This window comes from Macroventuria anomochaeta (genome assembly GCF_010093625.1).
Source record: "Macroventuria anomochaeta strain CBS 525.71 unplaced genomic scaffold BU25scaffold_15, whole genome shotgun sequence".
NCBI lineage: Eukaryota > Fungi > Ascomycota > Dothideomycetes > Pleosporales > Didymellaceae > Macroventuria > Macroventuria anomochaeta.
Window position 1 is genome coordinate 137,878 of NW_022985376.1, and position 21,471 is coordinate 159,348.

Here is a 21,471-nt window from a genome sequence, read left to right on the forward strand (position 1 = left end):
CCACGTCAATATGGTACTGGAACGCCTCCGAGCTGCCAAACTCCAAGTCGACATCAAGAAAAGCGAATTCCATGTCACGCGCACCAAGTACCTAGGCTACATCTTAACCAACAAAGGCATTGAAGTAGACGCTGACAAGGTGGAAGCCTTACGCAACTGGGAGCGACCCACAACCGTAACGGGTGTGAAATCCTTCTTAGGCTTTACCGGATTCTATCGCCAATTTGTTGCTGAGTTTTCACGTATTGCCAAACCGCTCATTGCACTTCAAAATCCCGCTGTGCCCTTTGTACGGACTGAGAATTGCAAGGTCAGTTTCGAACGGTTGAAATCCGCACTGCTATCAATTCCGACACTGTGCCACTTCACACCTGAATACGATACAAAAGTCGAGACCAACGCCTCCGATGGTGTAATAGCAGGAGTACTCTCTCAGAAACATCCCGACCACAAATGGTATCCAGTAGCGTTCTATAGCAAGGTGCTATCCGGCTCTGAACTCAACTGGGAAATACACGATAAGGAGTTATTTGCTATCCTCCAAGCCTTCGAGAAATGGAGAGCCGAATTGACCTCGACTCACACCCGAGTCCTAGTCTATTCCGATCACAGGTCTCTGGAATATTTCATGACCACCAAGGTACTCAATGCCAGACAAGCCCGAAGGTCAGAGACTCTGGCTGCGTTCAATTTCCGAATCGAGTACACTCCTGGTAAGAGCAACGCCAGAGCAGACATCCTGAGCAGGAGAGAGCAAGATCTGGGCAAGTTGAAGAGCGCCCAAGAAGACAATCGATCACGAATTCTCCTGGGACCTGACCGGTTACATGACCGAATCAACTCCGACCTAGCGCTGTCCTATATCGACAAGCAATTGCCAAAGGTGGCCATACAAGCACTCCAAGCCCACAACCCTACTATGGAGTTGGACTCGTTAGAGTTGATTGAAACAGTGTTACAAAGGAACCGAACGTCGTTTGCCAAAGAACATTCGGATCTACCCAACAAATATCAAATCAGTAACGGATTACTTCTCTATCATGACCGGCTCTGTGTAGTGGACGACCCATTACTTCACACCCGCCTGATTCGCGAGATACACGACCAGATATCGTCTGCTCATCCTAGCGCAAAGAAAACCTACCAGTTACTGACCCAGCAGTACCACTGGAAGGGTATGGAAGCGAGTTGCCAACGGTATGTACGAAATTGTATCGCGTGTAGGAGAGGACATCCGAGACAGACCCGACTCCAAGGTTATATCCATCCGCTACCTGTCCCAGACCGACCTATGCAGCACCTGTGTATAGATTTCAAAGACTTCCCCCGGGACAGAAACGGTTACGACCAGATTATGGTTATCATTGATCGTTTGTCCAAGCAAGCTATCACTATACCATGCCACAAGACAATCACGGCCCATGGATTAGCAAACTTGTTCGTTCAATGGGTATATCGCTTCGGACACACTCCAGAAACCATTGTGTCAGATCGAGGACCACAGTTTGTATCCCGATTCTGGTCCGAATTCTGCCAGATCATAGGTGTCAAAGTAAAGCTTTCTACGGCCTACCATAAGGAAACTGATGGTCAAACAGAAATTATGAACAAGTATATCGATCAAAGGCTAAGGCCGTTCGTGTCCTACTATCAGGACAACTGGAGCGACCTGCTGCCTATGATCAACCGAGCTCAAATTTCGTTACCCCATTCAGCAATCGGTATGGCTCCGTATCAGCTCCTTTTCGGATCCACACCGAAACAAAGCTGGGAATGGAAGAGCCCCATTCCAGCAAAATCCGCAGCAGACAAATTGAACCATCGCGACGCGCTGGCCCTTGCGAGCCGTATGCATGAGGCGTGGAAATTAGCCAAGGACAACATGGAAAAGGCTCAGATCCGAATGAAATCCGTAATCAATCGGCATCGACGCCCAGTGGACTGGAAGGTAAGCGATATGGTATACCTATCGACCAAGAACCTGGCAAATGTACGCCCAAGCCGAAAGCTATCCGACCTGTGGGAAGGTCCATTCGAAGTCCTAGAACAAGTTGGACACTCCTATCGCCTTAAGTTACCCAAGGGTTCTCATATCCATGATGTGTTCGCCCCAAACGTATTGTGTAAAGATCCTCAAGACCCGCTCCCTGGACAAGAAGCTCCGAAACCCATGGGTACCCCGATACAAGGTGTCAAAGAATGGGAGGTGGATGAGATCTTGGCCAGCAAGCTCTATCGTTCGACTCTGAAGTATAGGGTGAGCTGGGTTGGTCATGATCCCGATCCTACATGGTACAAAGCCTCAAACTTCATGGGAGCGCCACACAAGCTCAGGGCTTTTCACGAAAGGCATCCGAATCGTCCAGGACCCCCTCGATCCTTAGATAAATGGATTCAAGCATGGGAACAAGGTCAAGAGGATATGGCAGGTCTGGAAGACGACAGAGTAGGGGGGCACGATTAATTTACAAAGACCAACTAATGTACATCCGGACCTGCTTCGGACCTGTTCCTCCCGTGAACGTCTTCACTCCACCTCGTCACCCGACAAGAATTCGTGGACCGAAGACAGCTCACTATTGGAACCGCCTTCCACCGTACCACCCATCTCCTCGTCCTCCTTTTCCCCTCCTCGTTCACGCTTTCTCCTTCCACCTCGACCCCCCTCTCGACCTGCGCGCCTACCGCCCCCCCGAGCGGTTACGGACCCCATTCCCCCCACCTTCGCCGTCAGCTCCGCCTGAGCTTTCGCCAACGCCACCATGGCCTCCGCCATCTCCGAAAGCTGCCCGCGCAGGGCCCGGTTCTCCTCAGCCATTTGATAATGGCTGGCCAGCAGCACGTCGACCGCCGACAAGTTCTTGAACTGGGCAGTCGCCACCTGCACACAGCTCGCCAACTCGTAGGCGGCAGAACGCACCCCAGCCTCGGAGGCCTTTCGGTCCCCCTCCTCGTCGCTCCCCAGGGCAAGCTCGTAAGCCCCGAGGGCCTCCCAAAATACGGCAAACTCGGCCCCGGCGTAGGCGGGCACCTATTATTTTAATCAGCGAGGCCAATTCGGATAGATATCGGAGGCTTACCGGGTTGCACTTCTCGTTCTGTAGTGTGCAATATGCACACTTCTTAGAGCTCGCCGAAGCAAACTCAAAATCGACAAATTGGCCACGGGCCATAGCCCGGACCGACCGAAGGCAAACGACCCTGTGGGCCGCCGGAAGTGCTCCGGGAGTGGTAGGTATTGGCATTGCCGATTGTTAAATACTGTACAAGTCAGTATGGAAGTTGCAGACCCGCATAGTCGCACTCACGGTAGATGTTGTTGAGATTGTTAAGGAACAGAACATGATACGGAAGCTCACTTCTATACACACAACGCGTTGCCAGGTGGACTAGCAGGTTGGGATGGAAACGGGCGACAATAACAACGACACTCGAGGTAAAGGCAACATGACTGACAGTAAGGGAAACTACGCAAGCCTTGCTCGACCCCGATACAACCCCGACTCCACTCCGACTCAAGAAAATCTTCAACTGTACCTGTTCAACAGCCCCGATAAGCAAGAAAACCCGCCCACAGATATGGGACTATCTGTCTACAAGGAGGGGGGTAGTGTAACGACCGCAACCGAATGACCACCGGTACGGTTCCGAGTCGTTCCTTATCTGCATACATGTCGGCAGGCATCGCGCTGCTGTACTATCTGAGCCCCTGTTGGCACCTGCATGCACGATAAGCTAGTCTACCGCTCCGGGTCCGATTGTCCTCCTAACGGTATACTTAAGCAGTTCAACACAGTTGTTAGATAGAGTAGTTTTTCTGTATCCTTTTGTACAAGACCTATAGGTGTAGGGAATTCAATCCTAGTGTTCTCAACGTCCCAGCACTCCCATATGCCTCGTAGCGGACTCAGACTTATTCCGGATATCTTCCCTGCTGGCCTGCGTCGTTACACTCTCTGAGATGGAAGGATTGGTGGAAGGATGGTTCAGGCTTGTTGGAGATAAGGGTGTAGAGGAGACCAAGTGTGGGGATACCACAAGTGGTAAAAAGGATAAGTGATAAAGAAGGGATCAAGTGTGGGAATACCACAAAGGATCAGTGAGGAGTGAGTTGAGGAAGGAGTTGTTGAGGTGAATTGAAGGAGTGGATTGAGTTTTGAATTGCAAGCATGAGTTATCTGAGCAGGAGGGCAGGCTGCCTTTATAGACAGACTGCTGGCTCCTGGAATGTTCTATATACATTGGCATTTGTAATCATTTGTAATCATTTGTCAGCAACCAGAAGATTCTGTGTTGTTCTATGGGATTCCATGATGTTCCATGAGGTTCCATGGGATTCCATGATGTTCCATGAGGTTCCATGAGGTTCCATGAGGTTCCATGATGTTCCATGAGGTTCCATGAGGTTCCATGAGGTTCCATGATGTTCCATGAGGTTCCATGAGGTTCCATGAGGTTCCATGAGGTTCCATGGGATTCCATGAGGTTCCATGGGATTCCATGAGGTTCCATGAGGTTCCATGAGGTTCCATGAGGTGTGACTGGGTGGATTGTTATTGGCTGCAAGCCATGTCAGGATGACACCTAGTGTTCTCAACGTCCCAGCACTCCCATATGCCTTGTAGTGGACTCACACTTACTTTGGACATCTTCCCTACCTACCTGCTGTAATGGGCTAGGCCCATTGTTAGCGCCTCGGCAACAGCACAGGCCTCGGTACCTCCGAAGCGGACGTACAACCTCTGGTCACCTCCTGAGCGGGCCTGCAACCTCCAAAGCGGGAGTATTAGAATTCTGCAAGTCCTGCTCTGGGACTTGCCCCTTATCAAATCCATCAAGTTCTACATCGCATATTGCCCTCAGCGGCTTGCCCCTTACACCTGCATCGTTACACATCTCCTCTAGCCTCTAGATGTGGGCTGTTTTGCCCCTTTGAAGCAGGCATACAGGCACCAAGCTGAAAAGCTAATGTGCAACTGGATCACCCACATAACAAAGACAGAGTTCCTGCCATGCTTCAAGGTGGCCTACAATGCTGCAATTACTCCTAGCAATATCCAAAGAGGGTTCCAAGGTGCTGGGTTGGTCCTGTTTGACCCAGAACAGGTCATAATGGCCCTTGATGTAAAGCTGTGCACTCCATTACCACCACTCCCCATCAACAATGAGCCCTGGCAATTGCAGACCCCAAGTAACACCCTTGAACTTGGGTTGCAAGCAACACTTGTGAAGACAAGGATTCAGAGGCACACTAATAGTTCACCAACTTCTATGGTTGAAGTGTTTGAGAAGGTCTCAAAGGGGGCAGTAATTATTGCACACAAGCTAGTGTTGGCACAACAGGAAATTGCTGAGCTTTGAGCTGCCAATGGGGCTGCCACGCAATGTAAATTGCACAAAAGAAAGCAAGTTAAGCAAGAAGGAACTTGAATAGTAGAGGACAGCCTGGGATTGCCAACTCTAAAGGAGTTTGAGGCGTGCAGTGATGGGAAGAAGGCAAGAGGCAAGCACACGCAGAAGTGGGTGAGCCAACCCAAAGGCACTGTGGACGGTGCAATCAGACTGGACATAATGCACAAATGTGCAAGCAAGATGTAGAAGAAGTCTCTGAATGATATTCCAGGCTGTACTGCCCTACACAGTGCCAATGTGGGCTGGTTTGGGCCATAATAGGGTGAGGTTTGGTGGGGTCTTGGCAAAAGTGTCCAACTTGCTCGGTGTCCAATTTGCCCGTGAGGTACGTTATGTCTCATCAGCATCCAACATTGCAGATGTTTGTACCAAGTCGTTACCATACCCAGCCCTGACAGGTTTTGTCAAAGATATGGGTCTGGGATGATGGGGATGTTGTAGTGATGGAAGGAGGTTTCCACAGGTATCAATTACCTGATTTGGCTAGTGTGTTCATAGTTACGTAGCCTCTCCGAGAGAGTTGAACGATTACCTTACACCTCACTACAATACTTCAATACTTTCATCCATGTCCTTGACCAGCATCTCTACTTCGCTCGCTACCTGCAAACGATTTGCGACCATGGACCAGCTTCCACAGGAATTAGTCGATCGAATCAGCAGTTATCTCTCTCCTGATGGCCTCAAGAATACACTATTGCTGTCTCATGCATTTCGCTTTTCCGCTGAAAAATACTCGGGGGCGTTTGCAAGATTCGCCCAAATGAAGACACCGCCAAGAAGTTCATTGACACTTCCTCTGGTCATCGGCTTCTGTATTTGCACGATCTGGAATTCGAGATCCGCCTTCCTCTTCCTGAAGACAGCGAGCGTCGCGACAACGCGGACCAACTGAGCAAGCATGACAAGAGTTTCACTCAACAAATCACGTTTCTGTTCAAGACTATGAAAACGGTCGAAGAACATGCAGGAACCCAGAATAAACCTGGAATAGTTCGGCTCGCGATAAGCTCTCCCTGGCGACCGATTTTTCGCGGACGTTCACTCTTGTATCATGATCACTTGAGCTGGCGCGTCCATTCGTTGGAACCCGAGGCACTTCCGTTACTCGAATCGGTTCGTTTCCTGGAGGTAGGAGATGGCTGGAACGGGTCACTCGGCAGAAGAGCAGATGATGCGGATTATAATTGGGCGCGAGTGAAACTGGACTACCGTGTGGTGGTCGATCTTGTCGTCAAATTGCCATATCTTGAATACTGGGGTTGTCGAATTGGAGGCGATGAATGGTCGCCGAAGACGGTACAAGAAGCGACAAGATATTTCACGCAAGATTGGGTTGGACCACGTCGGGACACAAGACAGGGTTTTGCAAAAGCTCTCTTGTCTGCACGTCTGCCTGATTCACTTCGGCGCGTTCGTCTAGACTTTCTCCATGACCTACACAATAGCACGCATATCGACCATCTCACGGCACAGCCTGATCTGGTAAGCCCAGCGGCCAATGATCTTTTCAGCACCAGTCTACACCACCTCTCACACCATCTCCGACGGCTTCACTTGCGTGTAGTAGCGGACGAAACGCTGTTCTGGCCTAAGAATAACTGCACCCCTTCCTGACCGAAACTCGAGAGTCTCGTTGTCATGTTCCACATGGTTAGCCCGAGGGACAATGGTATTTCATAGGTCCGAACGGCGAAGGGCGCGACACGGCTGCATTCAAGGTCACTGATACCTCATACCCACCCTTGGAAACAACCCCCTATGACGAAGAAACGGACGGGCAGATTGAGGAAGAGGGAGACCGGCGATACAGAGGGGGCCCAAACACCCGCATCCGCATCGTGCCGAAAGATACTACACTACGGCCTTTCCTTGCAGCCTTTGACAAGGCAGTATCAAACATGAGGGCTCTCCAAGAAGCAGTGCTCTGGTGCCTTCTTGCGTGGGCGCCTAATGATGAAGATGGTGAAGAATTAGAGACTGACTGGCTTCTAGAAAACTGTCCAGACGCGGATAGACTCGCTTGGGGAGTGCATTGCCAAGCGAAGGATGAGCCTAATTTTACTCAGCAGGGTGGAAACCTTCCTACAGAAGTTCCTCTACTCTGGTGGAAAGTCGGCAAGTGGCGTCCGGATCCCGAGCTTCATGAGCTTTTTCAGCAGATCGGACGTACGCCATGGGGTGACGGTCTGAAAGAACACTGGGAGGATGAAGATTATGGAGAGGGATTGGTGGATCGCGAATACTTTGAGTATTGTGTACAAGAAGAAGTTGATAAGGTGGGGCGGATCCCGCCGCCGAACTAAAAGTTTATGGTGGTGGAGTGAAACTCGAGGTCAAGTAGAGCAGGCATTCGAGGGGTTTTAGGCGCAAATGTAAGGCAGGAACAATTCACATGAAGGTGAAGACATGTACTAGGGCCGTGTGACAACAATACTTCTTCTGCATCGAGCATAAGTACCGCAACATTATGTATCTATTATATTACAGTAATGCAGTAAATCAAAGCATAGAGTGCATTGTGTGTTCTGTCTATCTATCATGACGACCTTGTAGAATACCACAAAGAAGTTCTGTTCACATGACGTATCTATGTTACAACTGGTTGTAGAAGGTACATCGACACGAGTAAGGAGCGGCAGACTAACGCACAGTACATTTTATATCCCCCTCTCACGAACCGTGACAATATTACGCGTTTCATTCGAAACACAAAAACACCAAAAGGAGGAAATAGAATATAAATAATCTACCACGGCCTTGCCCAGTTCCTGACATTGTTCCACTCCGCCTCGAGCGCCATGGTATACGCGTCAGTCTCCTTCCGCAGCTTTGCCCACTTGGCGATCTCGTCCCTCTCCGCGGGGGTCTTCTGGGGATTGTCCTTGGCCTTATCTTTTGCAGCTTGAGAAGTATACTCATCTTTCAAGCGCTGGATATCATCCATGAAGCTGATACCCTTGTCTCTGGCCGTCGCGAACACTTCGTCCATGTAGGTATCCCACCTAGCTCCCAGGCCGAGTGTCTGCCACGGTGTGAAAGTCCTGGCGCCCCTTCCTGTAATCTGACGGGGAGTTGGGGGAGATCCCTGTCGATGCCATCGATGACGGTGCCTATTCTGATTTTCTCGTCCTTGAAGATCTGTGCGACTTCTGGCTCTTGCATGTATTTGAATACACCCACCACGCTTCTCAAATTTTGGACTGCCATGCGGGGCGCTTGTGATGGATACCCCTTTATCCTTGTCCTCTCGATGATTTCTTTCATCTTGCTGTCTTGGATGATTTCTTGTAAGCTGCTTTTGAGTTCCAGAGGATGTCACTGGTTTGAAGCAGTTGCTCCTCCTTCTCCACCCATGACACTGATGGTACAGTCTTTCCGGAGCACGCCAACGGCAGAGACATGGCACGTTCTCGTAACAGTTTCAGGAAAAGAATTGGCAAATCTCCAATGCAGAGAAAGTAACGAAAGAGCAGAGCCGGCACGCAAGCATGTCGATAAACACATTTGGTTTCGATAGAGGCCACGTCCCATAGGTAAGTTGACTTAGCACCAAGTTCACGAGCCGGCAGCAACCGGACATTTCGCGATCGTGACGGGTTTTGTTGGAGCGTCCACTAGCGCCAGACGTCATGGCAATATCCTCGTTGAATTTTGAGAGCAGCAGAAAAGTCGCGCGGACACGAGAGAACGGGCTATCGTTTTTTTGTTGAGTTCGAGAGCAGATTTATGTAGGGAAAAGCGGAAATGTGAGCGGCGAAAGCTTTTGTACTTGGCTGCCTCCGCGCAAACAGCAGCACCACCAACCGGACACAATGGCGCATGGGTTCGCTGATCGATGTCAACAGAATACGTTCGTGGACCTGGAGACATGTGTGTTGTGGATATTGTGTATTGGACTACCCTTGTCGCTGGTACATGCTCGCTGAAGATCAAAATGTCTTGACACCATCTCGCATACATATGTCGCTCTATCCGTAGCAAACCTGGCTCGAGGATTAATCAAGGATGCTCTCGCCAGCTTTCGACGCATCCTTAGCATCTTGCGTTTGTGTCTTCTTGGCCTCATCCTTCTTTGTCTTCTCTTTCTTCACTTCCTCTTCGCTCTCCTCGTCCTCCTCCTCACTCGTCCCCTCACTACTGCTCTGATTTGGCTGCGGCGCAGAAGTCGCATCCTTAGCCTCTGTAGCCTTAACCTCCACCTTCTTCTCCTCTGCACCAGCCTTAACCGAATCTTCGCTATCTTCACTGCTCTCATCTATCTGCTCGCCCTCTTTCACACTTGCACCAGCCTTCGACGCATCCTTAGGGTCCTGGTCTTGTGTATTCTTTGCCTTCTTCGCCGCGGGGGAGTCTTCGCTGCTCTCTTCCTCATCGCTGTCCTCTTCCTCCTCGGAGCTCTCTTCCTTCTTCTGTGTAGTCTTTATCGGACCAGCCGATAGCGCGGGGTTCGCTGCATCGTCGTGCATCGATGGCGGTGCGTGAACGGGCTTCTGCTGCTCGAGCTTTGGCACCGCGTTCGGCGTCGGTGGTAATGGTGTCGAGCGCGGAGAGAGGATGTCTGGCAGCTCGACCGCTGGCATCTTCTTAGCGTCTCCCTCGCTCTTCTCTGTTGTAGCGGTGTTCGGCGACTTGGGCAGCGGCGTTGATTTCGGACCCAGGATGTCGGCTGGGCTTTTCGCATTCGTCTTCTCCGTCAATAGCGGGTTTGTCGTCGAGATCTTGACTGGTGTAGGTTTTTTGCTCGCGGCAATCTTTGCTGCTTCAGCACCCAGTTGTCTTATTGCGAGATTCTGCTCAGAGGTCGCGACAGGTGTGTTCTCCTTCGTATTGCTTCCACCACCCAACGATCCGAATGCGGAACCACCCGACGAACCGAATGAGAAACCACCCGGCAAGGCACCAGCGAGTGGTGGCGGTGTCTTGCTCGGTGCTGGTTCGAAGAGGGATGTGGGCTTTGGGGGGTTGGCGGTGAAGGCCGTGTCAACACCTAATGCGTCGTGCAACTCGTCGTACTCGTTCCATTCTTCGATTTCCTCGATGCCCTGTGTGACCTGATCAGCACTGTGCATCGTATTTGAGTTCCCGTATCACGTACACCGAGTACGTAGCCCTCCTTGACCAACAGCGGGAGCTTCTTGCCGGCTGCGCGCCGTTGGAACAGCTTCCTACCCAATTCATGTGTTGCCGTGTCGAGGCCGATAAAGGGGATCTTATTAGCTTTCAAAATCGTTTCGATGCGTGATGTCGCTGTGATAATGTGGGAAGAACCGGCCGTCAGGGACGTGAAAAGGTAGATGTTGGGGTCTTTGTCAAAGACAGCGAGTTCGGCCATATTGGGCGGTGTGGGAAGCTTCGAGGAATGGTGGGGTAGCTCGTTGGAACAGCAAGAAGGTTGGTAAGAGGGCGAGGAAGGTGCGGTGGAGCCAAGTTTTGAGCGGAAGGAGCTCTTCTCATCCAAACCAGAGCAAGGGGCTTCGAGATGAGAAATGCCAGGTCAGTGTTTAGAATGAAGCTATTGCGACAGTCGTGGCGCTGACCCCGCGCAGGGTCCAGCACATCCCTGTCAGAAGGATCCACAGAGTTGCATAAAAGGAACAGTAGAGTTATGATGGCATTGAATTGCAATAGCAGAGCGAACGACATTAGATATTACACCGAGGTGTGTTGCTAATCGCTTTCTCAAATAAAACATGTACATTTGAATGATGCTACGCGCCAATCATGTAGCTTCCGTTCGTCGTCTTTCCAGCAAGAGCATTCGTCAGCGCATCGCGCACTTCGAACTCCTCGAGGACGGCGCCAAAGCTGTAGCGTGTCAGTAGACGCTCGTCGTCGAAGGCTTGGTCACGCTTACCCATAGCAGCGCACTTTGGCGAGCAGCTCCCCCTTGATAGCGCCGATCTCCTCCTTTGTGAGCGTCTGGAAGTTCTGGTCCTTCAGTATCATCACCCAAGCCATGATGGGCGTGATCTCGCCATCGAGGGGCAGCCTGGCGCTAAGGTCGAGCAGCTTCATCAGGTCCGGCATCGCAACATCCGGCATCTGGTGAGGGTACTTCTCCTCTGGGCAATTCGCGATGTGCGAGTCGGGCGGCGCGGTCGCCATGAGTGCATGGCCACTAATCGTTTCTTCAGCATCGTGGGCACGTACCATGAGAAACTGCATATGATCCATGCAAGGGCGCTCGAGACTGGAAGGCGCAACAGTCAGATAAGGAGCGGTTTATTATAAAGAAACAAGACGTACGGAGGATGATGAATGAAGGAGAAAGGTGACGTAGAGGGCGTGATACATTATTGCTGGGGTGGAGGAGAAAGGTAGGGCGTTCGGTCGTACGTTAAAACGAAGTCAACACCAATCTGGTCGTAGTCCAGTCCGCTGACTTGTGGGCTCGGTTGCATAGCCTGCGAGTGCATCGACTGTGGCATCATCATGTCGTGCGAGATCGATCCGTTTCGGTGATGAACGCTCGGCGGGGAGGTATAGCCAGTGGATGCTGATCCGGGCCCGTATCCAGATGCACTGCCGCTGGAGCTGTATGTCGAGCTTCCCACGTTTGGAAGGCCATTAGGGGGACTCGCAAGGGTGTCGAAGGCGATACCATGAGCCATGAGCAATTCCTTCAGTCGACGGTTCTCTTCGGCATAGTGGTCTCGTTCTCGACTCGTAGTACCGAACGTCTCTTTCAGGCGAAGAACTTCTTGCTCGAGGGCTTTGATGTACATCTCTTTTCTCTCGCGATGTGTTCTGGAGAGCCAGTGAGCACACGTTAATCAGAATCAGACGGATCGACATGCCTTTGTGCCTGTCGATTGAGCTCTTGTCGTCGAGTCAAAGCCGGTTTGCTGTCCGGCTTGGGACCTCTTCTCTTGGGAGTTTGTCCATCTGCATACTATCAGCTAGTAGCCAACAACGTCCAACAATGTACGAACCTCGTGTGGTCTTCTTTTCAGTCAAGTTATTAAAGAAACCAAACTGCGCAAGTGGGCTTTTTGATTCACTGCCTATTGATGACCACTGCCCTTTGCTCTCCATAGCAGACACAAAGCCAATCGAGCTGTCTCTCCTGCCACCCTCTGACGGACATAGCGAAGGTCGGCGGGAGGCAGGTGAGGGATACTCGATAGCAGTGCCGCTTGAAGAGTAACCGGGCATCATGATTAGCAAGTCTGACTAGGATATATAGTAGGTGTTTGGCATGGATAGGCCGGTCGTTGAACGAGAATAGAAATTACAATAAGGATGTGTATTAGGGCTTGGGCGGTACGACAGAGGCACGAGCGCGTATATGTAGCCATGCCTTGAGCATGGTACATCGAGGGAGTGCATGGATGCTGACGCCCAGCAGACCGGTAGCCGTGGGGCAATCGGCAAATCTTATGCTGACGTCTGTACAGACGGTCTTGGCGAGACCTAACTTGTCTCTACAGCGTGTTTGCAAATGCGAGAGAGAGGAAGGGCGAACAGGCGCTTAGGCAGGTGACGAAGGACGGAGGCTGCATGGGTTGACGGAGACAGCATGAGGCATGAAGCGCAGCTAAAACAGCTCGACCTCAAACGTAGAAGGAGTAAAGCATGAAGTAGGCTGAAGGTGTACTCACCACTGCCACTGTTGTAATCTCCCATTCCGGGGTCGGTCTTGATGGCGGTCGCCATGCTATGAGCGTTGCAAAGACCTGAGGGTAGTCCCAAAGATCTGACAACCGGTTCTGATGATGCTGCTCGTATAGAATGCTCCGAGTCTGAGTTGACACGTACTAGAGGCTGTCAGTCAACGTTCAACCCCTGCGCGAATCCGAAACATACACAGAACAGTTACTACCGCACTTTTGAGGTTGCCAGGCAGGAACTGGCGAACAGAAAATTGAGGCTACAAAGACGTAATCAGGACCACTGTGAATGGAGCCTCTAGCACGCAATTATGCAAGCAGTGGAGTCTGGAAAGTGTAGAGAGGCTGAAAGTGGCACAGTTGAGTCGTGGCTGAGGTGTAATCAAGACGAAAGATGGTGCTCTTCGCGTCGCAGGTGGGGGATCAATGAGGCAATAGCACACCAAAGGGCGAGCGGGTTGTGGCTAGAAAGAAGCCTCGGCAAGAAACTCTTACACTTACAGTGAGATCCTTAACGCGGTCCAACGGGCTCAATGCGCTGCCCGAACGAGTTCATCGGCGCAAGGAGCACAGCCCCAGCTGGAGATTTGGAATTAAATTTCGAGGTCTGAGTACGTGCGGGAACGAGCCGGCGGGCACTGAATCGATCTGATTGATCAATGCGAGCGTGACGGAAGTAGAGCGTTGCCTCCGGTGGTGTTGACGAGTAGACTTGCGGCTCTGTGGTGGTCTAGAGGCGGTCGCTGATTTAGACGGCGACCATCTCGTGTTAAGCGCGACACACGGCTCAACGCAGGACGCAAGGAATTCTAAACAGCAGCAGCTGAGGTTCAGGGAGAAGAACGATTGAGCTGAGGGCATACAAGACACACTTTGTTCTTTTGATGCTGAGGGCTGATGCGTTGCTGACGAACGGTCTGGCCCTACTGCATTCAGAACAAGGCCTGTGCGCCACGACGATCTCGCCCCTCGACGTCCGCGTGCAGGAATGCCGCTGCCTAGCCCCGAAGTTCATCGGGCCCAGGGCTTCCGTTCTCAGTAATTCCGTATCACGTGGCCATTCCCTAGATTTTCGAGGAGTTCGCGCTGGAAGGAACATCATCCGTCCACTCAAAGAGCATGGTCAAAGAGCGTTCATCTCCCCTCAGAGCAGTGATCAGCGCTTTCCTTTTTCCGCAGCCCTGTTGTCTGGAGACGAAGCTACTGTACACGGGGGTTGTTCAAAGTCTCGGGTGCTCATGAAACACATGCTTGATGAATTGATGGTATGATCGTGCCTAAGACGTTGTACTTGTTGCTCATTGTTCATTGATCATTGGTCATTCAGCTTCTCTCGTGGCTCAACTTTGCCGTCTCGACCCAAGGAAGTCTCTCACGTTGAGGGGCCATCAACGCCGGACGGACTCAAAGCTTCGAGGACAGTCAGGGCTTGTTTCCAAGGATACCCTCGATCTCCTCCATGACCTCTGGTGTCAGCTTGGGAAGCAACTTAAGGGCAGCGCAGTTGTCGTGAACCTGCTGCACCTTACTGGCACCCAGGATGACTGTTGAGACGTGGGGGTTCTTCGCAACCCAGGCAAGCGCCAGCTGGCTGGTAGAAGCTCCGAGCTTCTCAGCGACCTTGGTCAACTTCTTGACCTTCTCGACCTTTGCCTGTCCCTCGTCGCTCTTCAGCTCCTCGATCGTCTTCTTGAAGAACTCCTTGTTGGTAGCGAAGCGAGAATCCTCAGGAATGCCCTCGTTGTACTTGCCGGTCAATAGACCAGAAGCAAGCGGCGACCAGATGGTGGTGCCGTACTGGAACTTCTCGTACAAGGGGGCGTACTCCTTCTCGAATCGCTCGCGGTGGAAGGCGTTGTACTGAGGCTGCTCGACGATGGGCGCGATAAGGTGGTACTTCTCGGCGATCTCGGTCGCTTCCTGGATTTGAGCGGCAGGCCACTCTGACGTTCCCCAGTAGTAAGCGAGGTTCATATGGATCGCCTGCGTGAAGGCCTCAACGATCTCCTTCATGGGCACGCTGGCAATGTGTTAGCACTAGAGTAGATCTGGGTTTGTGCCAACATACTCAGGATCGTGACGGTGAGCGAACACGACATCAACGTAGTCGTGCTGCAGGCGCTTCAGGGAGCTCTTCAAGCCCTCAATGATGTGCTTCTTGCTCAGACCACGGGTGTTGGGCTCCTTCCTCGATGTTCCAAAGAACACCTTAGTAGACAGAACGTATTCGTCACGCGGCCATGCGAGCTCCTTGAAGGCGTTGCCCATCTCGATCTCGCATTGTCCAGCAGAGTAGACTTCAGCAGTATCGAAGAAGTTGATACCGTTGTCCCATGCTGCCTGCATGCACTCCTTGACGATGTTTCCTTTTTGCTGAAGATGTGTTAGCTTTGCCACTCGACTCCAAATGAATTGAGCTCTTACTGTTCCTCCGTAGGTCAGCCAGCCTCCCAGAGAGAAGACCGACACCTTGAGACCGGCAGGTCCCAGGCGGCGGAACTCCATGCCCTTGGGATCAAATTTTGACTCGACGGCAGGCATTGCGATGATTGTGTACTATTGTGACCGGGTATTGGTAATAAAGAAGGGTCAATTACCAGAACAGCGCAGTCAAATCACTCGATAAAGTATTGTGGCCTCGGAGTTAAGCAAATCCACTGTGTGTACAGCTGCGACCCCGCCATTTTGGCCGCGGCAGAGTTCGAAAGCGCGTTCAACATCTCGTCATGATTTGAACGAGCGCGGCTCATGATATAACAACCCAGCTCCACAGTGCAGGGTCAATCTGATGGCGGCGTAGTTGCCGTCACACCCGCTTATGTGCGTTGCAGTCAGGCTGCGGATGCGACCGAGCACAGTCAGCCAAACACGCCCAGAGGATGCGGAAAACACGAAACTGAAGCACCTATCAAGAGCTGGTTTAGGGTTGGACAGACGTGGTCGGCAAAAGCTTAATCATCGGTCTTGTTTCGAAACACAGGAAGGAATGACAGGTGCGGGAAACCTAGCGAATCACAGCCCCAGGACGGCTCAGCGCTTGACCATTCACAATCACCGTCGCCGCAACGACTGGCAGGCGTTCGTCGTTTAGCTCCAGGCGCCCCTGAGCATGAATTGCTCACTCTCTGGGATGAACGTTGTCAGCTTATGTTTAAATAGTTGCTTTGCCTCCTTCCAATATTCATCACACACACTCATTCAGCCACTTTGCTCTTACTGAATCTCCTTTGCTGGTCTAGGAATTCATACTTTCTTTCTCAGCCATTCATTCAAAAGCAGCCTCTACGAGTCTCTTCCACTTCTCTGATCTGATATCATATCGAACAGTTTTCAGACACACTTCTAAGTCTCCAAAACCATCAACATGCTCTGCAAGACCACCATTCTTTTGGCCGGTGCCTTCGCACTTGGTGCCCTCGCCGCACCCATTCCCGACTGCCCTGACAGCCAGACCGGGAACAACTACACCGCTCCTGGAAGCAACGACAAGGTCACTACTGGTTCTGTAACCGCAGACCAGCTTATCCAAATCGCTCCGGAGACTGCGTCCTGCTCTGGCGCTCCTTTCCCAGAGGAGTGCGCAGATGCCACCGTTGCGGCTACTGCCCTCAACAAGTCCTTCGACACATACGCCATCAAGACTGCTGGAGAGAAGGCGGCGCTCATCGCCTACACATTGTTCGAGTCCGGCAACTACAAGTACAGCAAGAACCACTTCCCCGGTCGTCCAGGACAGGGAACTCGCATGATGGCCTTCCCTTCGTTCATCGCGAAGTACGCCGATGCTGTTGTCGGCGCCGACGCTGTTGCTACAGCAAACGCTACTGGAGGTGACGCCGGATTGAACGCTGTTCTCGCTCTTGTCAACAGCGATGATGAGACGAGCTTTGGCAGCGCAGCCTGGTTCTACAGCACTCAATGCACCGCGGATGTCAAGGCTGGTGTCGCTGCTGAGACTGTTGACGGCTGGCATAACTTCTTGACAGCGTGTGTTGGAACCGAACTGGATGCGACTCGCGACACTCCGTGGGGTGCTGCTAAAGCTGTCATTCTTGCTTAGACCTCTGCTGGAGGCTTATGGCATGGGCTTTATTTTCATGATGGTGACGAGTATATCTTTTAGGTAGCGATGGAGCTAGGAGTATTTTTGGCGTGTTTATACCTTTTTGCATATCTATCAAGCTCAACGTTCAAATTCTTCATCGTATTGCTGTATTTTGCCATTCACTTCGTCTCGCTTAACCTGTCCGTTCCCAGGCATGCCAACAGCAATAGTAAGTTCAATGCGCATCTGGAGGCGCATGGCGCTTGTCCACTTCGATAACTCTGGCAGCCACGACACGATACATAAGCCGGGCCTTCCACACACGATGACCCGCCATTTTCCATTACCACAATGGCGCAGCAACCTCCAGAATTCACTACCACCTACGAATACTCGCCTCTCGAACCTCGTCACATTCGCCTGCTTGAGTGTGCACGCTGCGATGCATTCGAAGATGACACACCCGGCTTCACGTATCGCATTGTGCACGTTGAAGTACCCGAGAACGACCCAGCACCGGCATTTGAGGCTATTTCATACACCTGGGGCGACCCTCTAAAGACATCCGTCCTCCCGATCCACGGAACTGCAGGCCACATTGCACTCACAGCGAACCTTACTCGAGGACTTCCCCATATCAGCCAACAGTCAGCCACGAGGCGCCTTTGGATCGACCAGCTCTGCATTAATCAAGCAGACAACGCCGAGAAGTCTGCGCAAGTAGGTCTAATGTCTGAGATCTACAGCAAAGCAAGGCGTATCATTGTGTGGCTTGGCCCAGAAGATGACAGCAGTAGAGCTTGCATGGAATGGTGCAATGCACTCAACGGACTGCTAACAGTAGTACCAAACGCGGAACGGATGCAAGTCGACAAGAAAAATTATCACGACGCCTACCGATTCCTTGCCATAAAGGAGTCTTTCATGAATGGATCCTGGGGTCCCCGATTTACGACTGCCATCACAGACTTTTGGTCTCGCATGTACTTTACTCGCGGCTGGGTCGTTCAGGAGTATCTCTTGGCCCGCGAGCTGATCATCTTGACGGGCAACATATGGTTCAGTGTCCAGGACCTGGAGGATATGTTCTGTGTCCCTCCAAACACCGAGAACAGTGGGAGCTACCGTCAGCTCATACAGTTGAAGCGCTGGAAATACAATGGGGAAGAACCACTGGGGTTCTTCCGGAAAATGTCGACCTGCGCCCAAGAGTTTACGACAAAAGTCCCTGCAGATAGGTTGTACTCAATGACCGGACTGTTGGAAGACATAAAGTTCGTACCCAACTACGATGAAACAACAAAGCAGAACTTTACGCGCTTCGCTGCTACGGTGGCACAGAAGTTTGGATCTCTGGACTTCGTAGGCCTCTGTGCAGCGACAGTAGATCTCAAAATCCCAGATACACTCGAAGAATTCAAACACTTCCCGAGCTGGGTACCATCTTGGTCCGAATATCCCCTATTCACACCGTACCGCCTCGTCGTCGGCGGAACAAATACGGCTATGAACGACATCCTTTGGAACGCCGCTGCAGGGCGCAAACACATACAGGAGCAGCCTCTCATCTATACGACACTTTACCAACTTCACGTCCGCGGTAAGATCGTAGATTGGATCGATGTAATCAGCTCCAGGACAATGATTGGAAAAGAGAGAGATCATTTCAATACCGACGCCACGTACCTGGATGGGCTCATCGAAACCCTGAAGGAAGATCTCTCCTGCTGCTCGGCCTGGGAGCCTGTCGATCTCGTACACTTCCTCAACGGTGCAACACACAATGGAAGAGAGATCGAATCCTACAATTCTGCTCAAAAAATACTCAAGCCTGAGACTCGCAACACTACTATTCAGCCTGTCAATGAACATGGTGCGAATGACAGGCTGGCCTTGATCTTGATGATTGGGAGAGGGAGGCGGATGGCAACAACGGAGAACGGGAAGTTGGCTCTTGTCCCGTTCATTGAAAGTCGAGCGAAAAGTGAGACGAGGCACGGGAGTCCGATCGTGATCCTGCATGGATGCAGCGTGCCGCTTGTGCTGGAGTGTGTAGACAAGACTCGTAATGAATACAGGGTAATTGGGGAGGCGTACGTAGAAAAGTACATGCTCGGCGGGGCGGTCACTTGGGATGAAACTGAAGCAGACGAGTTCATTTTGGTGTGAAAAACATATGATACGATTCTCATTACGATTAACAATACTAAGTCTTCTCCAAAGATTTTCATGCCCAATGCCTTCCATCAGCCCGTCCACCCAATGCATCGACAGCAAAGGCACCGACATCCTCATACCCCATATTCTCCCCACACTCGGGACACACACACCTCTCTCGTCTGTCTATACTATTCTCGACCCATGCCTGCATGCACGACAAGCATGTCGAGGTTTCGTGCCAGCAGTTCGCTGTGATTCGTCGTGTACTGAAGTCATCCATAGGCTTCGAGGCTCGGCAGAGAAGACACGTGCGCTCAAGCATAGGTGTGCCGCGGCGTGGTGTCGAGGTGGATGAGCTTGCGAAGGCGGGTTGAGGTGGGGTCATGGTGGTGGGTGAGATGAAGCTCAAGCGTGAGGGTGCTGCGCTAGAAGCACTTGTCGGTGATGTTAGGCTTGTAGCCATGTGGGATGAGAATGTACTACTGCGGTGGGAGTGGAGTGATGTGGGACGACTCTCGAATGTATCGCGCGGCGAGCCTGGGCTGAGTGGTGAGGGGTAGCCGTGGCCTGGAGACAGCAGAGGATTGCTGCTCTTTCTCCGTTGTGGGTTGTTGAACGGATTGGAGATCGAAGCAGGTGGGCTGGGTGGTGCGGCGTTCGGGTCTGTTGTGCCTGCCCATGGTGCGAAGGGAGGTGGTAGGACAGCAGAATTGCGAGGCGACTTGTCGAACGACATAGCGAGCGGCGAGTGTTGTGGTGTGGGCAGGAGGTCGAGGGGTTTGAGCTGTGATCGAGGGCGTGGCGACGGTGTAGGCTCGACTTCGCTTTGAGTAGGCTCGTTGTACGAGGAGTAGCGGTGGGTGATTATGGGGGTTTGGTTGTTCAGCTCCGGCGCGTTTTGACTAACGCGACAGAACTCCTCGACGACAGTGGCTCTGTCGAGTTCGTTGGCATTGGAAGCACGACGCTTCGCTGGCTTTGCAAACTTGAGGAGGTTCGGTATTGTGGACCATCGATTCTTTGCCTTGCTTCCCTTCTCTACCCTGGCTGCCTTCTCCTTCTCTAACTCTTTCTCCTCATCACTCAGCATCCTGCCGCCAATGCGCTCGAATGTGTTCTTGCGTGTGAAGGGCGGCGCCGATAAAGGCACAGGTGATGCCACCAGGGTGTCCTTCTCATAGTCTCTCTCTTGTGCACCATACGTGTATGTAGTATCCTGATCGATACGTTCGTTGATTAAGATATCTGGGTTCTCGCCAGACATCTTACGCGAGAAATTCGGGTAGCTGTTCAGCCTGGAACTTCTTGAAGATGCAATCTTCGTCTTCGATCGGTTGCGCGAGTGGTATGTTGCGAACGATGTGGGACGCGGTCCGCCCTCCAGCCATGGCTTGCTGATGGACTCGAAGCTCTCTCGGCCAGAGTCGTAAGACTCGGAACGCTGGGGTTGTGTCGGTTGCGCTGGGTGTGCCGGCGGGGCAGCCCATGTCTGGGGATGTATGAGACGGAGGTCTGGCTCGGCCTTCTTGAACGACGAGAAGCTGGGTATTGAGGACAAGCTAGGCTTCGCCAGGAGGTTGGGGTTGTCGAGCTGCAGTGATACGGGTCGCTGCTGACGAGCGTTCTGTTTCAGGGTGTTCGATAGGGCAGCCCATTCTGGCGACGAGGAATACGAATCTATCGACTGTATCTCCTCTGGGTTGTAAGACGGTGGCATCCAGTTTGTTGTCTCTACTCGCTTGATATCGAAAGATTTCTCAAGCTTGCTGACCTTGGGTTCTGCAAGCCTTTGTACCGCTTCGACTGAGTCGAAAGACGCCGGCGAGGGTCGATCTAGCTTGGTCCATTGCTTCTGTGGTACCTCAGGTGAGATGTCGTATTCCTTGGTTACGTGACTGTCTCTATTGGAGGAGGCTCGATTAGCACGTGTCTGAGGTGTGATGGATGGCTCGAAGTCCTCGAAGATCGAGAGCCTTGACGACTGCTCGAAGTCGAAAGCTGAATGCCTCCATTCCATCTCGAATATGTCGAGTGAAAAGCGGAGAAGATAGGGACTAGGTTGTGGTAGAAAGGTACTTACTGGCGTGTGTGGGTCTTGCGTGCCTCGAGGGTTCGAGGTGAGTCGTCATCGGTCTCTTTTTCAGACTCCACATCTGAAACGTCCAGGTGCGCGTAGAGCGGTCTCTCCAGCCATCTTGTAGTGACTGACTTCTCACGGTACAATCTTGCTTCTTCCGAGTC

The 21,471-nt window shown here is 51.9% G+C and overlaps 11 protein-coding genes across 11 annotated transcripts; 3 read left to right on the forward strand and 8 right to left on the reverse strand.

The window, feature by feature from the left end:
- Positions 1-2,453: 2,453 nt before the first annotated feature.
- On the reverse strand, positions 2,454-3,681 carry BU25DRAFT_44331 (uncharacterized protein). The gene is made up of 3 exons (XM_033709352.1): positions 3,309-3,681; positions 3,081-3,261; positions 2,454-3,031 (listed from the first exon to the last, which is right to left on the reverse strand). The coding sequence occupies exons 2-3, from the start codon at positions 3,243-3,245 to the stop codon at positions 2,528-2,530; spliced, it is 669 nt and encodes a 222-aa protein (XP_033561985.1). The 5' UTR covers positions 3,246-3,261; positions 3,309-3,681; the 3' UTR covers positions 2,454-2,527.
- A 305-nt stretch (positions 3,682-3,986) lies between these two features.
- Positions 3,987-4,343, reverse strand: BU25DRAFT_410452 (uncharacterized protein). Its single transcript, XM_033706293.1, has one exon. The coding sequence runs from the start codon at positions 4,246-4,248 to the stop codon at positions 4,072-4,074; it is 177 nt and encodes a 58-aa protein (XP_033561986.1). The 5' UTR covers positions 4,249-4,343; the 3' UTR covers positions 3,987-4,071.
- BU25DRAFT_421333 (uncharacterized protein) lies at positions 4,255-4,649 on the reverse strand (the record flags this gene model as incomplete). The annotated part of the gene is made up of 2 exons (XM_033708080.1): positions 4,255-4,560; positions 4,641-4,649. The coding sequence occupies 2 exons, from the start codon at positions 4,647-4,649 to the stop codon at positions 4,255-4,257; spliced, it is 315 nt and encodes a 104-aa protein (XP_033561987.1).
- Positions 4,650-6,034: 1,385 nt separating this feature from the next.
- BU25DRAFT_431133 (uncharacterized protein) lies at positions 6,035-7,718 on the forward strand (the record flags this gene model as incomplete). Its single annotated transcript, XM_033708642.1, has 3 exons — positions 6,035-6,214; positions 6,253-6,978; positions 7,071-7,718. 3 exons carry the CDS (start codon positions 6,035-6,037, stop codon positions 7,716-7,718), a joined length of 1,554 nt encoding a protein of 517 aa, XP_033561988.1.
- Positions 7,719-8,161: 443 nt separating this feature from the next.
- On the reverse strand, positions 8,162-8,679 carry BU25DRAFT_458205 (uncharacterized protein; the record flags this gene model as incomplete). The annotated part of the gene is made up of 2 exons (XM_033710184.1): positions 8,162-8,437; positions 8,482-8,679. The coding sequence occupies 2 exons, from the start codon at positions 8,677-8,679 to the stop codon at positions 8,162-8,164; spliced, it is 474 nt and encodes a 157-aa protein (XP_033561989.1).
- A 634-nt stretch (positions 8,680-9,313) lies between these two features.
- BU25DRAFT_490966 (uncharacterized protein) lies at positions 9,314-10,868 on the reverse strand. The gene is made up of 2 exons (XM_033711527.1): positions 10,511-10,868; positions 9,314-10,457 (listed from the first exon to the last, which is right to left on the reverse strand). The coding sequence occupies exons 1-2, from the start codon at positions 10,745-10,747 to the stop codon at positions 9,411-9,413; spliced, it is 1,284 nt and encodes a 427-aa protein (XP_033561990.1). The 5' UTR covers positions 10,748-10,868; the 3' UTR covers positions 9,314-9,410.
- Positions 10,869-11,123: 255 nt separating this feature from the next.
- On the reverse strand, positions 11,124-12,573 carry BU25DRAFT_431135 (uncharacterized protein; the record flags this gene model as incomplete). The annotated part of the gene is made up of 5 exons (XM_033708643.1): positions 11,124-11,220; positions 11,270-11,605; positions 11,752-12,162; positions 12,213-12,300; positions 12,348-12,573. 5 exons carry the CDS (start codon positions 12,571-12,573, stop codon positions 11,124-11,126), a joined length of 1,158 nt encoding a protein of 385 aa, XP_033561991.1.
- Positions 12,574-14,371: 1,798 nt separating this feature from the next.
- On the reverse strand, positions 14,372-15,719 carry BU25DRAFT_44488 (voltage-gated potassium channel subunit beta-1 channel subunit beta-1). The gene is made up of 3 exons (XM_033709408.1): positions 15,623-15,719; positions 15,094-15,398; positions 14,372-15,045 (listed from the first exon to the last, which is right to left on the reverse strand). Exons 2-3 carry the CDS (start codon positions 15,369-15,371, stop codon positions 14,448-14,450), a joined length of 876 nt encoding a protein of 291 aa, XP_033561992.1. The 5' UTR covers positions 15,372-15,398; positions 15,623-15,719; the 3' UTR covers positions 14,372-14,447.
- Positions 15,720-16,389: 670 nt separating this feature from the next.
- On the forward strand, positions 16,390-17,085 carry BU25DRAFT_431137 (uncharacterized protein; the record flags this gene model as incomplete). Its single annotated transcript, XM_033708644.1, has 1 exon — positions 16,390-17,085. One exon carries the CDS (start codon positions 16,390-16,392, stop codon positions 17,083-17,085), a length of 696 nt encoding a protein of 231 aa, XP_033561993.1.
- A 90-nt stretch (positions 17,086-17,175) lies between these two features.
- Positions 17,176-19,280, forward strand: BU25DRAFT_410459 (heterokaryon incompatibility protein). Its single transcript, XM_033706294.1, has 2 exons — positions 17,176-17,299; positions 17,359-19,280. The coding sequence occupies exon 2, from the start codon at positions 17,422-17,424 to the stop codon at positions 19,237-19,239; it is 1,818 nt and encodes a 605-aa protein (XP_033561994.1). The 5' UTR covers positions 17,176-17,299; positions 17,359-17,421; the 3' UTR covers positions 19,240-19,280.
- BU25DRAFT_410460 (uncharacterized protein) lies at positions 19,230-21,442 on the reverse strand. The gene has a single exon (XM_033706295.1). The coding sequence runs from the start codon at positions 21,245-21,247 to the stop codon at positions 19,298-19,300; it is 1,950 nt and encodes a 649-aa protein (XP_033561995.1). The 5' UTR covers positions 21,248-21,442; the 3' UTR covers positions 19,230-19,297.
- Positions 21,443-21,471: the final 29 nt, after the last annotated feature.

What these genes read in the sequence shown, in the direction of transcription:
- BU25DRAFT_410460 (XM_033706295.1), bottom strand. Translation starts at nt 21,247, where the DNA reads ATGGAATGGAGGCATTCAGCTTTCGACTTCGAGCAGTCGTCAAGGCTC.
- BU25DRAFT_44331 (XM_033709352.1), bottom strand. Translation starts at nt 3,245, where the DNA reads ATGCCAATACCTACCACTCCCGGAGCACTTCCGGCGGCCCACAGGGTC. An exon ending in AGAACGAGAAGTGCAACCCG is followed by an intron (nt 3,032 to 3,080) that starts GTAAGCCTCCGA and finishes TTAAAATAATAG; the next exon opens with GTGCCCGCCTACGCCGGGGC.
- BU25DRAFT_410452 (XM_033706293.1), bottom strand. Translation starts at nt 4,248, where the DNA reads ATGCCAATGTATATAGAACATTCCAGGAGCCAGCAGTCTGTCTATAAA.
- BU25DRAFT_490966 (XM_033711527.1), bottom strand. Translation starts at nt 10,747, where the DNA reads ATGGCCGAACTCGCTGTCTTTGACAAAGACCCCAACATCTACCTTTTC. An exon ending in AGGAGGGCTACGTACTCGGT is followed by an intron (nt 10,458 to 10,510) that starts GTACGTGATACG and finishes CAGGTCACACAG; the next exon opens with GGCATCGAGGAAATCGAAGA.
- BU25DRAFT_410459 (XM_033706294.1), top strand. Translation starts at nt 17,422, where the DNA reads ATGGCGCAGCAACCTCCAGAATTCACTACCACCTACGAATACTCGCCT.
- BU25DRAFT_44488 (XM_033709408.1), bottom strand. Translation starts at nt 15,371, where the DNA reads ATGCAGGCAGCATGGGACAACGGTATCAACTTCTTCGATACTGCTGAA. An exon ending in GCTCACCGTCACGATCCTGA is followed by an intron (nt 15,046 to 15,093) that starts GTATGTTGGCAC and finishes ACACATTGCCAG; the next exon opens with CGTGCCCATGAAGGAGATCG.